The sequence below is a fragment of the Atractosteus spatula genome, chromosome 16, assembly GCF_055471065.1.
Source record: "Atractosteus spatula isolate fAtrSpa1 chromosome 16, fAtrSpa1.hap1, whole genome shotgun sequence".
NCBI lineage: Eukaryota > Metazoa > Chordata > Actinopteri > Semionotiformes > Lepisosteidae > Atractosteus > Atractosteus spatula.
In genome coordinates this window covers 10743940-10755972 of record NC_142721.1, presented here as the reverse complement: position 1 = coordinate 10755972, position 12033 = coordinate 10743940, and the positions used below count along the sequence as shown (strand labels likewise).

The window sequence follows — 12033 nt, the reverse complement described above, 5'->3', positions numbered from 1 at the left end:
AAACAAGTTGCCCTCTGAAAAAGACTATTAACAAGATAAGCCCTGCTATTGTATGTCTGACAAAGGGATTTACAGTTCATTGCTATCGTTAAGTTAAAATATTGACTATACCAATCCATAACTTTTTGCTGCATTTTAATTGAACTTCATCCAGTTGTTTATTGTTAGCTAGGCAGAGTGTGTTTATGTAATTGTCTCATAGTCCACACTGGATCAAAGTTACTTAGATAAATGGCCTGAATTGTAAAAGTAAAGAGGAGAAAAGGGACCTTATCTCCACATTCATTTATTTCCTTCCTTTGGTTCTCAAGATCAATAAAGTAAGATCCGTTCTGCCAGTGGAGACCACTCATTTTCAACAACCATTTGACAGCTTACATTGTCATGTTTACATAACAGTGTATGAAAGAGGAACCCTAAGGTTAATCGAACAAATGCATACAGCAACCTTACTTACACAGTGTACAATTCTGGAGGGCGATTCGTTTTTAGTGGCTATGGCTGGAAAAAACAGAATGGTGTAGAATGGGAATATTCTATTTCGGAACACACTCATGCATATATTCACATATTGCACATATACACATTTAATTATGTCTGCATACTGAATTACAGTTTATATATGAACACACAACACTTGCAGACATACTTTACCATGAGGGATTATATTACTATATTATAAGGGATATATAGAAGAATAGTTGTGTTGTAATCTAAGCAGGTTGTGCACGACATTAAGTTAAATTTATTTTCCTGTAATTATACCGTACTTCAATGTTCTTGTTCTTGTCATAACTTTCGTTTAGAACTTTTCAAACATATATATTCAAATATTGAGGATAAAGCAAACTGAATAATAAAGCATTCTTCACATTTTTAACTACAAATAGAAGTTCTAGCTGTACCTAATTGTTTGGTAAAACAGGCATTCATGTACCTAAAAGAAAAAACAGTTAAATCTCTTCACTGCAACTTGAAGTATGGTACAGTAGGTCCAAATAAGCCTGGACAAATCTTTTGTGCTTTCAACATCGATCTTGGTGAGTGACTCAAGAAAACAAACCCCAGAAGATCTTTAAGGCAGAATAAGTGAGCACAGAATGGAATAACTGTGCATTACGCTCTATGGTAGTTACTGTATATATTACTCTTCACTGTCAAACCACATTCTATAGAGACTATTTGTTTTCCTTTTGTGTCCAGACTTATCCTGTCTTTTCAGAGGATCACCGATATTTGCCATTTCTACTGTTTCCAGGGATATAATTTACATTTTTTGTAAAACGGTTTAGAAAGCACATTCCAATCAATCAGGAGTCACAACAAATATTGGCAATCTGAACTACCACAAGAGTTAATGCCTACACCACTCCATAGTACCAAATATTTTTTTAAAGGCTATATACAGTACACTGTATAAGGAAAGTCACATGTAAAGTATTAAACACCATGTACACCATATTTAACAAACGCTTTCACAGCAACTAGTGAGACACTACCTGCTGTGCTATTTGCATGATTATTATCTTCTGTACAACTATAAAATTCTACCAGTCTATCTGGTTTGAGGGCTTTCACAGTATAATGAATTACTGTGCCTCCTAAGAATGCATCAAATCTTGACATCTTCCAAACTCAAGTAACAGAACTAACAAAACTGTTACATACGACAGCTTTCCTTTATTTTGAACCTACAACATCCCTAAGCTTGATCTCACTGCATAACTGTATTGCAAGGTAATAAAAAATTTATTGGCCATTTTTTTTGGCTGAACACATCATTTTGAATTACTCCAGGGGGGTATCAAAATAAACATGTCGAAGAACTGCTGAAACACACAAAACCCAAGGAAAATATTTGCTAAATCTCGCAGTTCTTTTTTTTCTAAAAGCAAAGAAATACATAACAATACTGTGGATATTCCTGCATGATTCAAGAAACAGATTGTGTACTATAGTCTATATATTAATGATGTCCCTGGGGCCCAAAGAAAAGTCTAAGAGTGGATATGTGTGCCTAAATCTGTCAGCGTTGTGCACGTTTTAGCCTGTCCATTGCATATTATACTTTACACCAGTATTTTAACAAATGGGTAAAGGAAATCAAAAGGAAGGAACAGCCCAGATAACGCCATGAAAACCAAGCTTAACGGACTTCATTTCATCGAGTCATTCTGTTAAATATTTTGCCCACTTTATGGAATAAACAATAAATCCAAGATATTGGCAGTTTGAAGCTCCTGTGGATGGAGCTGCAATCTGCAATGCCAGATCATGTTCTGTAAAATTAAAAATGAGTGGGGTAGGGCTGGCTTGGGGAGTTCTCAGGTTGTTCTGTTAAGGCTTCCTGGATTCACTCTGTCCTCAGGATGAAGCTCATACTGTATTCCCTTATTAGTATTCTGTACTGCATTTGCGAAAAACTGGTGCTTGCGTCTTTCTTGTCCGCTCATTAGTTCAGAACTGCAGCAGCACACCCTGTTGACTATAAACTGGACATTCCAAATGTGATATACTGTAAAAGGGATAAAGCCATTACAGATTTTAATTTTCTATGAGCAAAATGGAACGTTCAGGCACAAAGTAGGCTTAATGGTGATAAGACCAAAGCTAGCTTGTAAGGGTTATTTTGTGCTTGGCCTATTCCACAAGTAATGGATTGTATCCTTCGTGATAGAGATAACATCTCTTCAGAGGTTCAAGTAGGTTGAGGTCATAAGACTGGTTTTAAAAGAATCCCTGAAAGTAATGTTCTGGATTAGGATCAACTGCAGACCACAGAGAGTCAATAATAATTTGTGCAGAACAATGAAAGAGTTGGACATCAGTGTACAGTAAATTTACCTTTAAGTTGGTAGCACTTCTATACAAGAGTTTCTTTATTTCTTCAACTTCTTTAGTAAAATTTCAGGAGCTTGCCTGTGCTAAAAAATATTTTATACTTATGCAAATACCTTAAGGGAAAATGTCAAATTCCAGACTCTGAAGTCAATAAGAATTTCTATATTTCTTCCAAGTTAAACCAACTATTTTTAAATTCTATTATTTGCAAATGAGGATTCATGTAAAACTGTAGATGTAGCAAGAAAGTTTGCATACCACTTTCTTGAAGACACATTATTGTGCTTCAAGGGTTGGAAACAATCCAACTTACAAATTGTCTGGAAGGCACTTTGCAAATTGCATTGATCTCTCAGAAGACCCAACATACACCTGCTACACATTTTAATTTGTATCTCTATTATCATCTCTAAATCCACAGCTCCAGCTCAACAATTACTATTGGTTAGGCTCGTGAACTCCTTTTACAAAGACTGACCTAATCAAAGTTCTTCAAGCAAAGGTCCCTAAATGTCAGCAGATTTTAAAAGAAATTAATAATATGGATAAAGCCCAGACAGCATACTTGATTAAAAAAGGATAACCAGAGCTTATTTCACATACATTTACAGTGTGATAGCACCCCAGAATGATTTTAAAACGTTAAACTGTGAAACAAGTCGAAGTATCTTTTTTTGGTTACAATGTATAGTTTTAGATTTTTAAGCGTGAAATACTGTATTTATTATTCTGGTTCTTACAAAACAGGTTTTACAAACCTTTTATGCATTAAAATATTCTATAACTCTACCTTTATGTTTTCAAATTCCACTTTTTTGTCAATATATTATACTTTTATCTGTTCAGGGTCACTTCACAGAGCACCCAGAATTAAATACGAATGCATATGAAAGCAATACCACTCACCTTGACAAACTGATTGCTTCTCATTGTTGTTAACTAAAAAATAAATAAATCACTGCAACACATCACACGCTTCAAATGTGAAACTATAAAATATGATGTGTGGCTTGAAGAAAACAAGCAGGCCCGTTTCATGAGCTGCTCTCCAAGGGTCAGAAGTTATACGAAAATCAATTCTCATCATCTCTCTGCATACCCCTGCCAGATGATGATAAATAAGAGGAAGGCTGATGCACCACCAGCCTGTTGTAACTCTTCACAATTTCCATGCATGACAAGCTTTTAATTGGCAGAGCAGTGAGGTCTGAGGATAAAAGATCCCTCCATTGCTGTGCCTACCTCTGCAGATGGTTCCATTGCCCACAAACCCAGGCCTGCAGGTACAGGTGTGTCCTCTGATGGTGTTGGTGCAGATTGCATTGTCGTCACAGGAGTGCTGCCCACTTCCACACTCATCATGCTCTTTTGGAGGGGGGGGAAAAAGCAGGGAATTGACTTGGTTTGTGCAAACTATTCGCATAGAAATATTTACAGCATTCACAAAAACAGGTATTTTACACCCTCATTCCAAATGCATATTTTTTCTTGATCTTGTCGTCTACATTTTTGGCCAGACAATTCTGTTATCAAGCTGACAAAAATATTTGCTTGCGCAAGGCATCTAAAGAAAAGTAGAAATACTTCTGCTTTCAAAGTCGGGTGAAATTCATAATGAAACTTTAAGTGATTATCCATGCTTTAACCTCTCAAAGTGCAAGAAACATCACCTACAGTTTTACCATTTCAGAATCTAAGAAAGCACCTCAAGATTTTCATCAGAAAAGGAAAGTGTTTGCAGCCAACCTCTGGGGTGCATCCAACAAAAAAAAGTACCCCATTTGAACAAATCACAGTTAGCCAAATACGACTATATAATTCAGTTTACAGTAATTCATCGGCTTAATGTTTAACACGGTCTCACTGTTTTGTTCAGTATAAAGCACAAAACCATCCTTCTGATTATGTCTAATTTTAGCTTGACCTTTGTAATTTTTATATTTTAAAAGTTCTAAGCTACAGGTTCACTTGTACTTTAACCATTTCATACAGTACTTATTTAGTTTTGTTGTAATTGGTGAGAACATCACCTGAGTCCTATTCCTAAAATGTCACACATTTGTGTGTACATAACATTCAGTTATATCAAAATTTCAACTGAAACTTTTTTTATTTATTGGTGCACTTATCTTAGGGGAAATCACAAGCTACTATTTTTTCTTGAAACAGACAGTGATTTCATAACTAAAGAGGTTTTTTTCCCAGAGAATAAAACATTCCCTATTATCTGACACATTCCTCATTAATATGCAGAAGCCATAATAATCGTGACTATTAAATTCTGTCTTAATTAATGGGTTGCACTTATTAAGCCCTCAAGCAAAGTTAACACATTATTAAATGATTTTTCAACAGTTTTTCCAGACAAAAATATATTAAAATATATTAAAATTATGTACAGTAGAAAAATGTGATTCTGCTCAGAAATGTGTAAACAGGGTTGTTCTCTGCATTGTATACTGTATATATATTGTACATATTAAGAGTTGGGATGCCTTTTTTTCATTTAAACTTGCAAAATTGTATTATTATATTAAAGTGCCTGTCAGCAGTTCTGTTTCGCATCTCCAGGCTCATTTGTGTGTTATCTGCTATCTCCACATGTGAAAGGTTTTTATCCAGATGTTATGGCTTCTTTTCCCCAAATACAAGCTGGTTAGGTTTGACTTGACTGGATATCTCAAACTGCCCCTTCATTACATGAAATCTCTCCATCTGCACCCTGCACCTTGTCCTTCTGCCATGTGCCATGTCTTGCTGCAACTCCTTCCAGAGAGAGTAGATTTGTGGTTACAAATGGATGCCTATTATACTTTGTTATCCCTTCGCAGGGAATGTTCATTATAATTAAGCACACGGAATTTCGATCTCAGCACAGTGAAACGCACTATGAAATTAAAAAAAGTTAACGGCAATAAAATGATCAACTTTAAATTTTAATTCATTTCATTTGCTGACTTTAAATGCTTCACCTGAAAGAAATCTATTGTCAAATTCTCAGAACAACATTATTACACAAACTTTTCCCTGTAAAAAAGAAGCGTCTTGAAACAATATTCTTAAATGTTGTTTGCCTTCTTTACATTTACTGTTACATTTAGAACAGAAAGATTATCTATGCTAAGGAAACTAATTTTCAGTTTTTCAGAAACCACAAGTAAAGGCTTAAGTTTTTTTAAGAATGTTTTAAGCCAGAGACACCTATGGGCATACTATATCCGCTTGACTTTTATGTCACATAATTACTACCAAAAATATTGTGAAATTCAAGTTAAAAACCATTTAATATTTGTTTTCTCATATGGTGTTAAATGTTTAAGAATTTGTGAATTTGGCACCATGTGTTTGACAAGTACACATCTAGGACTGCTTGGGGTTATAGATTGCACCCATCTCAGATACAGATATTAATAAAACTCTGGTTATAGACTGTATATTTCATCACTTCCTGTTAACTGTGATTAAAACAATCTGATTTAATGAAAACTTGTTCACTAAAGTAACGAACAAACACACCAACAAAACAACAACATCAGAAGCAATGACTGTAATAACGATGCTCCCATTGTCTGGGATAGTACTTTATCTAAAACCAGCGTTGCATTTACAAAAAGCAAGAGAAAAAAGGAAATGAATCAGAATTAAGATTCCTGTCCTGAAACCATATGTCTAGGCCAATTATAAAGATCTTGGTCCTGCTTAAAATTCAGGATACAATCCAATTACCGTTACAGAGGTGAACTGGTTCTCTGCTGCACAACTTCCTCGTGTCTACTCCCATTGAAATCTTAAATCAGGGGGCTGAAAAAATAGCATGTATACAGATTTGGAAAATGTTCAGTCTAATACGGACCTTCTACTGAACTGCAAAATATTCATATTAAAACAATGTCTATGACAAGTTGAAACATACCATACTGAAAACCACAATTTCAGACTAAGGTTAAAGATCTATACCACATATGTTTAGTTCCCTGGGTCCTTGACAATTCTAAAATCAAGACCTTGGTCACAATATGTTAGTAATTTCTGCTATATGAAAATTAAGAAAGGGGTCATCTTGTTGCATGAAAGCTATTTCTGTTAAGCCACTCATTATACTGATTGATTTCCCTTTCCATACCGTTCTTAATTGCTCGGTGATGTCAGCTGCAATCAGAACAGCTCCAAGAGAGCAAAGTAAAGGCTTTCTACAGACATTACATGAGTAATTTTGGCAAAGAGCCGCTGTAGACACTGGTGCAATTAAACGGTTTAATAAGGACAAATGAAGGTAAGGAAAAAAATATCCACCTCCCCCAAAAGAAAGAAATTAGTATCAAATTGTTGTCATGCCAAAAAATGTCAATTCCAAATCAGTTTCCTCTGGTTTTCTAAATATGCTCAATATTATACATTCTTTGAGGCTTTTTATGTAAGAATCAATTTATTTAGACATATTTATTATATGTGCATTCAATTTGGAATCACCAATTTCAGCTTTACACCTCAGTCCAAAGATGGGCTAGCAGAATGAGCAAGAGCACCCATCACGAGTCCATTCATTTCTAGAGATGCTATAAGCTCCGTGGAGACTTGCATGAGGGTTAGTGCCAACAGGGGAAGAGATTTGTCCCTCAATGACCACTAGCGTGGAGGTGCCTGGGAATTCAGAAGAGTCGCCGTTTTAGTTGGAAGCTAATTTCGGGTCTGTCTTCTGAATAAAAGAAAATAGTCCTTCATTCCAGGTGTGATCATAATGGTCTCTCTGCTCCAATACTGCAAATACACTTATTATATATTAATATCTATTAACACTATAAAAGTGCACTATTATGATTCAAAAGTTATTAGGAAAAACGTTTTTTAAAATGATCAGATTCATTATGTTAATTAACATCCGTCATCACACATGATTGATCAACTGGGGGTCTACTTTGAAAGTGGCATTGTAAGCACATGCAGATGGAGTCCTAGAGGCCACAAATCATCCTAAAGTTGCTCAGTAAGGCTCAGGTCTGTTGACGGTTGCGAGAGATTCACAGCATAAATGTAAGAAATTGCATTTACGCTAATTGCAAGAAAGCAGTTTTTTTCTGTAGTCAGTATGAGGGCATGTATTGTCCTGCTGGAATGTTCTCATGTCAAGAAGAGCAGCAAATGAGATCCCAGGACCTGATTAATGTAGTGTCGTGCAGTCATCAACCACAACAAATGGATGACTGTAGCAACTAGAAACTCCTGAAAAGACCATCATATTTGGTAACTTGCTGTACAGTGGTCTGTTTTACACCATAGTTAGTATTATTTGTATTTACAAGTCTATGCCAGAACCTCTGAAAGCCATCAGGGTGATCTACACAAAACCTTGATTGTTCCTTTCAGGCAAATAATTAGTTTAGTCTAAAACTGCCAACTAGAACATCATTTCGGCAGGCATCTTCATCTTCTGATAGTTCAAAGAGCTGTTTTAAAAATATAAAACGTTCCATTTGATTACACAATCTGATGCTGAAAAGAAGGTGTCTATCTAATTTGATCTTTTAAAATGTTTGAAAAGTAACCTGTACTTTTCTGTAGTCTTCCCATTACAGACTGAAGATACAGGTAAAGGTTCTTTTTAAATCCTCAATAATTAATGTGTCACCTTCTGTTCACATACAGATACAACAAATCCACAATATATTCATATTGTATGGATAGAAATACATATACATTTTCAAAAATCTGCCTCCAGTTCTCTAAGCTTACACTTACAAAACCATTCTTTCCGTGTTTTTCTTCTGAAAACTCCCTCACTAACATCAAACAGTAAATCAGTGTAAAATGAAATGTAATATTCACTGACAAGCCTTTTAAGTAATTGTAAAGCCTAGGAACACCTTCAGAGTTGTATATTTAGAAGTTGAAAATTCTCCATCAAGACTAGTTTGACACGCATGCCTTAGCTTTGTTAATTGAAATACACTTTGTTCTACAATGCTTAAAAAAACATTTAGAGGTTTATTGAATTAATGTCACCCCATGCAGCAGAGAAAAAATAGATTTTCCACGTCTTTGGCACAGAAAATTCTGTGTTGTCTAAAAAGTAATCCATCCTGCAGTTCAAAAGTCTCTCCACATTAGCATGACAAACATGACTAATACATTTTTCTGTGCTAAACTATTTTTGGCTAACTTGTTCATTCCCTGAATGGGGAAAACATATTTCTAGAGGCTATTTTGTTATTAAGAGAAAATAAAACAGAAAAACAATTGTGTTTCAAATGTAATTCCCTATGTTCAAGTAGAAAAACAAATGCTAAAACTTTGTCTTGAAAGACACAGGGTAACAAGTAATTCCTCTACTCACATTGTATTCATTTTTTCATTTAATATCTCAATGAGAGGAAGTAAAGAACAGCACATGCATAGAATCAATCCTTAACAAATTAGATCTGTGTCACCAGATAGCCGGAATGAAACATGGGAACATAACCATAAATTTTCTAGTTAAAAACGTTAAGTATAACCATGAGAACAATGCAGTACATTTTGTTACCAATACACTTTGAGATCCTAGGATATCCTAATTCAGATAAATAGTAGGTAAATTAAGTTACAATCAGACATATAGTGCGTGTTTGCCTTATTTTGCAAGCAAGTAAAATGCACTTGCAAAGTAAATACATCACAGTGACTACTGTTATTGGCCTTGCTTTTTAGATAAACTCAGACTCGAGATTGGTCTTCTGAAATAATCAATCTCACTGCAACAAGCCACTTGCTGAAGTGCATGAAGGAAACGTATTATAGATTGCCCCATTAAAGTACAGCTAAATATAAAGTCAGCATTTTAGAAGCTAATTACATATAGAAGACAGTGGAGTAGAAATCTCATCACACAAAATACAAAATAATGAAAGGATTGTGCTTCTTTTTTGCTTTTTAATGCAATCAGCTAAGCTATATGGATGGACTCCAGAAACAAATGTAATACAATTTTATCATTTGTATGTTCACTGAGGTCCAGAGATCACTAAGAATAGGCATGCTTTTATTACAGTAGTTAGTTTTGTATTGTTAGATAACTTTTATATAGTTTCGCAAATAGAAAAACACAGAAAAGGCCTGAAAAAAGAAACACTTTTCATACTGCAGTAACTGCACTGAGAGAATAAAAATGTAGGTCACGTGAAAATATATTTTCCAAATTTTTGGTAAAGTATATTCTGAATTATCTAAAAATATTCAAACCGGAATTTCAAATGTCTCTCCAAATTAACAAGACACGTATGGTTAACCTGTTTGTTTGTGCATAATCTATTTCTAATCAATGTTTTCATATTTTGTTACAATTGAACCTAAAAAGATACAGTAAGCTTGTTTCTTTTCGACACAGATGACATCGGACCTTTTCCATGACAATGTATCTGTCCTTTGGAAAGTCAATTACAATGATTGAACAGAGCAGTGAGTGTGAAATTCTATACTGGTGTCTAATGGACAGAAAACGAAAACACTATTAATATTTTATCGAGTACCTCTCCCTTCCTGAAAATCAGCTAAAGAAAAATAAGAGCTTAAATATTTATCAATGTAGCACAATTTTTTAAGCATAATGCACTTTATTGTTAATTATTTTTATATTTTCTATCTTTAATGCTCTTGTTGTAAAATAGAGAAACAAGAAGTACACCTGATGCTCTTAGGATATGCATATATCAGCTTTAGAAATCAGTGGATTCTATTTCAAAACCCACACAAACCAGGAAGCCTTTTCCAATTTGAAGGAGGATGTCAAATCTGTGCCATATAAACAATTCTACACTTCCCTGATATAAAAGGGTTAAGATGTAGCACTGACAGAAAAACTGAACAAAGAAAAACTTTTTCTTCACAACGTGGGAAGCACACATCCATCATACAAAACAAGAAGGCATTTAAGAAAAATGACATATTGATCTTTTCCACTCTCAAGAACAACCCTGTATGGGAAGAAAGTTCTTGTTAACCACCCCAACTAACCACAAGAAATAAAAACTCAACCACACACAATCACACTGAAACGACAATTGCTTAGCTGGAGACACAACTTCCCATTTAAAAATAACCTCAAGTACCTGAATTGGACACCGGCAACCCTTTCTCTGATCACTTCCTCTGACAAAACAATATTCATACGTGCTATACATTAAAGGTGATTACTAGAACTGACGGAACAGATTTTTAACTCAAGCCTCAATCTGTCACAGAATGACAAACATTTTTGATTTCAACCTGAAATGAGTACAAATTCACTCTGTGATCATTATTCTTTTGCTGCAAGAACTGACAACACCAGTGTCTGCACGTTTGATGCCAGACTAGATTGTCAGAGAACACATTTTCTTGTGGATGTTATCATGCATACTATGTCCTGGCATAATGGCAGCACAGAGATATTTTGCTATAATTAACTAGAGAAAACTTGCACCTCAGTTTTAAAGACATGAGTACTATATATCAATTAAACGAGAGATTTGCTTTAAGTAATGGGGACTGACATTCCCTATTATCATGGAATGATTTTTCACTAATGCTGAAAGTAGAGGGGAAAAAAATTGGCAAGTGTTGGATCTGCAATATAACCTACAGCTTTCGAGTGTTGCTAGGCACAAGCTGCAGCAGCTCACCCACTGAAAAGATTCCTGGGATTTCACTCTTTGATATTCAGCATATAAATGGATCTGCAGATCTGTGTTGAACTATAAAGTACATATTTTAAGTATAGCATTGCAGAGAAGCCGACAAAGAACAAGATGAACCTTTACATTTAAAGATCATGGTAGGTACAGTAGGTAATTTCCATATCCGAGAAATGCACTGAGCTTATCCTGGTTTCCATGGTGTTCAGTGGATGATAAAGCAAGTGACTCCCGCCCCCCTTTATGGGACACTGGCCCATCACAGTGTTTAGGGGCAGAGCTGTGGCTCTGTGGCTAAGGATCTGTGCCTATGACTGGAAGGTTGCCATTTCAAATCCCGCAGCCAGCAGAGGAATCCTACTCCTTTGGGCCCCTGAGCAAGACCCTTAACCCCAACTGCTCCAGGGGCGCTGTACAATAGCTGACCCTGCGCTCTGACCCCACGCTTCTCTCCCTGCCTGTGTGTCTGTGTCTCATGGAGAGCAAGCTGGGGTATGCGAAAAGACAAATTCCTAATGCAAGAAATTGTATAGGGCTAATAAAGCAA

The 12033-nt window shown here is 35.5% G+C and overlaps 1 protein-coding gene across 1 annotated transcript in view; it reads right to left on the bottom strand.

Annotated features, from left to right (window-relative positions):
* The window catches only part of LOC148819555 (protein kinase C-binding protein NELL1-like), a 164859-nt gene that overhangs the window by 48435 nt on the left and 104391 nt on the right, over positions 1-12033 (bottom strand). Inside the window, exon 14 of the mRNA XM_088934521.1 lies at positions 4084-4206. Within this exon, the coding sequence (XP_088790647.1) occupies positions 4084-4206 (123 nt within the window). The remainder of the gene's footprint in view (positions 1-4083; positions 4207-12033) is intronic.